General features: G+C 59.3%; 1 protein-coding gene and 1 pseudogene across 1 annotated transcript; both read right to left on the bottom strand.

The window, feature by feature from the left end:
• Nucleotides 1–386: 386 nt before the first annotated feature.
• Nucleotides 387–1,911, bottom strand: LOC125759950 (uncharacterized protein K02A2.6-like; annotated as a pseudogene).
• A 76-nt stretch (nucleotides 1,912–1,987) lies between these two features.
• Nucleotides 1,988–4,405, bottom strand: LOC119405701 (uncharacterized protein K02A2.6-like). Its single transcript, XM_037672541.2, has one exon. The coding sequence runs from the start codon at nucleotides 4,403–4,405 to the stop codon at nucleotides 1,988–1,990; it is 2,418 nt and encodes an 805-aa protein (XP_037528469.2).
• Nucleotides 4,406–4,734: the final 329 nt, after the last annotated feature.

Here is a 4,734-nt window from a genome sequence, read left to right as displayed (position 1 = left end):
TCAAGTTCGTTAGCACCACACTTCCTCTTCCTTCATGCACCCTAGGAATAACGCTCCCGACGCAAATGCCACGGTCTAGCAGCAAACGCTGATCGCTCTCCATAACGCCTTGGATTGTCACGATCTGCCCCGGGACCGCGGACGAGGGGGCCGAGGCGCCCGCGCTCTAACAAGGACGACCCAAACGCATGGCGGGGTAACAGCTACTCACTGCCGAGCCGCGCTCGTCAGTGTTTATTCTTCACGCACGACCAAGGTTGCCTGCCGAAGCTGGCGAGGTATTGAAACTAGGCTAGGCAGGGCGCCACACGCTCGTTACACCCCTCACCCCCAGTTATTGTACACAACATAAAAAAAATACAAGTCCCAGCCGGTTCGACGTTCATTTAGGTAGGCGAAAAGCGGTCTGGTGCCCTTCGTCGTCGATTGCTCCGCCTGGGTACAGGTGTTGAGGGACTAGGTGCTGTAGCACCAGGTGCTGCCTGTGCCACGCTTGATTCCTCCTGAGACACTGCTGTGGTTGGCAGAGATGGCACTGAACTTGCCGGTGGCCCAACTAGTGGCGCACCACTGGAGGCGCCTGTCCCTTGCGAAATGGCTGTCTCACTGGCCGCAACTGGTGTTGCCGTGGATGCAGCTGGTGCTGCCGTGGATGCAAGCCAGGTCCCGCGGTTAGCCCTCACATGGTCAGCATGCCGGTGCCATGTGGTTCCATCCTGCATTCGTACGAGCAGAGAGGAGGAGCTTGCAGGCGAGACCACTTGTCCAGCAGACCAAGGTGGGCCAGAACGGAAATTCCTGGCGAATACTGGCACTCCAGGCTCCGGCAATGGCCAAGGACGGCACCGTTTGTCAGCAGCCAGCTTCTGCTTCAGCTGTTTGAGGAGCGCCGTAGACCGGAGGTCTGGATGCAGAATGTCCAACGGTGTCTTCACCATCCGTCCCAGCAGAAGCTCACAGGGGGCACGGCCGGTGACATCATGAGGTGTAGTCCGGTACTGGAAGAGTATGCGGGCGACCTGCGTACGGAAATCCCCAGCCTGGCTCTTAAGTTTGTCCTTAATAGTCTGCACCACCCGCTCAGCTGCACCGTTTGAAGCAGGGTGGTACGGAGGAACCATCGTTCGGCGGATTCCGTTCTTTGTCAGCCAGGCCAGGTACTCTGCGCTGGCGAAAGCGGGCCCATTATCGGAGACTATGATGTCCGGCAGCCCCTGGGCTGCAAAAACCTGCCGAAGTGCTGCAATGGTCGCACCTGCTGACGGAGTGGTGACAGGTAGGACTTCTACCCACTTGGAAAATGCGTCGACTACCACCAGGAAGTAGTGGCCTTTGAAGGGGCCCCCAAAATCCACGTGAAGGCGGGACCAGGGCCTCTGTGGGAATGGCCATGGTGTGATCTCCACATGACGCGAGGCCCGTTGATGTTCCTGGCAGACTTGGCAGCTCTGCACCATGTGAGCGATGTCCTGGTCCAGTCCAGGCCACCAAACGTGGGACCGGGCCACCATCTTTGTCTTTTCCACGCCAGGATGCCCCGCGTGCAGCAACTGCAGGACCCTGGACCGGAGACTTTGTGGGATCACCACCCTGGAACCCCAAAGTAGGCAGCCCTGCTCCAGGCTCAGCTCAGCGGTCTTGTGGCTGTAGGGCTGCTGCACCAACTCCTCCCCTCGGGATACTGCCTTCACCACCTGGGACAGGACCGGGTCCCGACTGGTCGCCTGCGACACAGCAGACCTGGAGAGTACCTCTGGGTACGCATGCTCCAGCATGAGCACTTCAGCTGGCTCTGGAACAGCAGCAGGCACCTCTGGCAGCGGCAACCGGCTCAGGGCATCGGCAGGTCCCAGGTCTTTTCCCGGACGGTACACCAACTGGTAGCTGTAGGCCGCCAGCTTCAAGGCCCATCGTACCACTCGAGGTGATGCCTGCACGGGGACCGCCTTGTCTGGCCCCAGTAGCCCCAGCAGTGGTTTGTGGTCCGTCACTGCCTCGAAGTTTCGGCCCACAGGTACTGGTGAAAACGCTCGACGCCAAACATGAGGGCCAGGCCTTCCTTGTCCAGGTGGCTGTAACGCTGCTCTGCTGTGTGAAGACGTCGAGAAGCAAACGACACCGGGCGTTCTTGGCCATCCTTGTCTCTGTGCGCTAGGACGGCTCCTACACCATAGGGTGATGCATCTACAGTAAGGACAACAGGCTTGGCTGGATCGAAGTGCACCAGCACCGGTGCCTTGGTGATTAGCTGTTTACTGTGCTCAAAGGCCACGTCCTGCTCCTTCTTCCACACCCAATGCTGGCCATCTCGAAGCACAATGTGCAGTGGCTGTAGATGCGCAGACAGGTTGGGCAGGAACCTCCTGTAGAAATTGATGAGACCAAGGTAGCTTTGCAGCTCTTTCTTGTTTCGGGGCTTCGGCGCCTTCAGAACAGCCTCAACTTTGCGGGGGGCCGGAGTCAGGCCGGCTTGGGAGATGACGTGTCCGAGGTATTCTACACTGGGAACCATGAACACGCACTTTTCCCGCTTGAGCTTGAGACCAGCATCCTGAAGTCGGGCCAGAACGTTGTGCAGATTCTGCATGTGGTCTCCATCGTCAATACCGGTGACGAGGATGTCGTCCAAGTACACTGCCACGTGCTTCATGCCCCTGAAGAGGTTGTCCATCTCTCTCTGAAAGATGGCTGGTGCCGAGGTCACGCCAAATGGTAAACGCGTATACTGGAAAAGCCCCATAGTTGTCGATATCGTGACATACTTCCGTGAGGCCTCCTGGAGCACCAACTGCTGGTACGCGTCTCTGAGGTCGAGCTTCGTGAACTTCTGGCCACCAGACAAAGCCGACCAGAGATCTTCAATCCGAGGCAGGGGGTACTTTTCGACGGTAGCGATGGGGTTGATCGTAACCTTGAAATCCCCACAGATTCTGACACTACCATCTCGCTTGGGGACTGGAACGATGGGAGCGGCCCACTCCGCAGTCTTGACTGGTACCAGGATGCCTTCTCGCTGTAACCGTTGCAGCTCTTGGGTTACCCCGTCCTTCAGTGCGAACGGCAGCGGGCGAGGCTTGAAAAACCGAGGCCGGAATCCCTCGGGTACATGGATGCCACCAGTCGTACCGGCGAATGTGCCCACCCCTGGCTGGAACAGTGACTGGAAATCTGTTAGGAGGCTCGGGATGTCTTGTAAGCCATGTAGGGCTGCTTCCTGGCCTTCTGGCAGCCGAACACCCAGTGCGCAAATCCAATTTCTGCCGAGCAGCGTCGGTGATGACCCCTTGGTCAAATACAGAGGAAGGGTTGCTTCCCTGTTGCCAAAACGAACGCTGACCTGGGCCTGGCCTTGGACCTGGGAAAGCTCTCCAGAGTAATTCCGCAGCATGACGCCTGAAGCCTCCACGGCCACTCCGGGGAAGGTCCTTTTGAAAAGTTTGCCAGCCATGACCGACACACTGGCCCCCGTGTCCAGTTCAATGGAAATGGGGCGCCCGCAAACTTCGACGGTCAGCACGTACGGCGGCACAGACGACGGGACAAGGCCTGTGTGCCACATGTCGAAAATCGGCGGGTTCTCGGACACGACGTTGAGCCTGGCCGCGGAGGAACCCGAGCCTGCTGCCGCACGTCCCCGCCGCCACTTGCGACGACTACCCTGACCGCGGGCTGTTGAGGAACCTGGGCTTGATCCAGGCTGCTGCTGTGGTGCGCTGTTCTGCTTCCCCGTTCGGCATACTCGTGCAAGGTGCCCAGTTTTTCCGCACGTGAAGCACTGCGAATGTACGAACTGGCACTGTGAGGGGGAATGGGCGTCACCGCAGCGACTGCATATACCGCCCCTTGCCACCATCTTGTTGACCGCCGCTTCTGTTGACGCCGCACGCGCAATCTCGCCGGCGTCTTTTGTCGCCGCGTCCATCGCCAGCGCTGCTTTCACCACGTCGTCCAGCGAGGGGTCGGGAAGTTCCAGGAGACGTGTCTGCATGGCGGGGCTGTTTATGCCGCAGACGAAACGGTCCCGTAGCAGCGAGTCCAGCTGGTCCCCGAAAGCGCAGGTACTCGCCAAACCTCGTAGCGCGGCGACGAACTGCCCGAGGCTCTCCCCTTCACGGCGGCTCCGGTTGTTGAAGCGGAAACGCTCCATTAGCGTGGACGACGCCGGACTGAAGTGCGAGCGCAGTGTAGTGAGCAGCTCGCTGAGCGTCTTGGTATGCGGTATAGCCGGCTTTAGGAGGTCGAGCAGGAGACTGAAGACTTGGGTTCCGCAACTTGCCAGGAAAATGTCCCGCTGTTTCTCCTCGGGCGTGTCGTTAGCGCGGAAAAACACGTGAACTTGCTCCTCATAGATGGGCCAGGCGGACCCGTCTCCCTCGAACGGCTCGAGCCTTCCGTACAGCGGCATGGCGGCAGATGCGGGGGGCGTTGTTTTGCCGCTCTCGATGGCCTGGGTCGACACGTTGACTGTACTCGTCGCCAGTGTCACGATCTGCCCCGGGACCGCGGACGAGGGGGCGAGGCGCCCGCGATCTAACAAGGACGACCCAAACGCATGGCGGGGTAACAGCTACTCACTGCCGAGCCGCGCTCGTCAGTGTTTATTCTTCACGCACGACCAAGGTTGCCTGCCGAACCTGGCGAGGTAATGAAACTAGGCTAGGCAGGGCGCCACACGCTCGTTACAGATGTCTTGAAATTTTTCGCTGCGCACGGATATTCTGGTGATGGAGCGTC

The sequence above is a fragment of the Rhipicephalus sanguineus genome, chromosome 9 (assembly GCF_013339695.2).
Source record: "Rhipicephalus sanguineus isolate Rsan-2018 chromosome 9, BIME_Rsan_1.4, whole genome shotgun sequence".
Classification (NCBI taxonomy): domain Eukaryota; kingdom Metazoa; phylum Arthropoda; class Arachnida; order Ixodida; family Ixodidae; genus Rhipicephalus; species Rhipicephalus sanguineus.
This window is presented reverse-complemented; position numbering and strand designations above follow the sequence as displayed.

Excerpts from the sequence above, each read along its gene's own strand:
- LOC119405701 (XM_037672541.2), bottom strand. The coding sequence starts at position 4,405 with ATGCCGCTGTACGGAAGGCTCGAGCCGTTCGAGGGAGACGGGTCCGCC.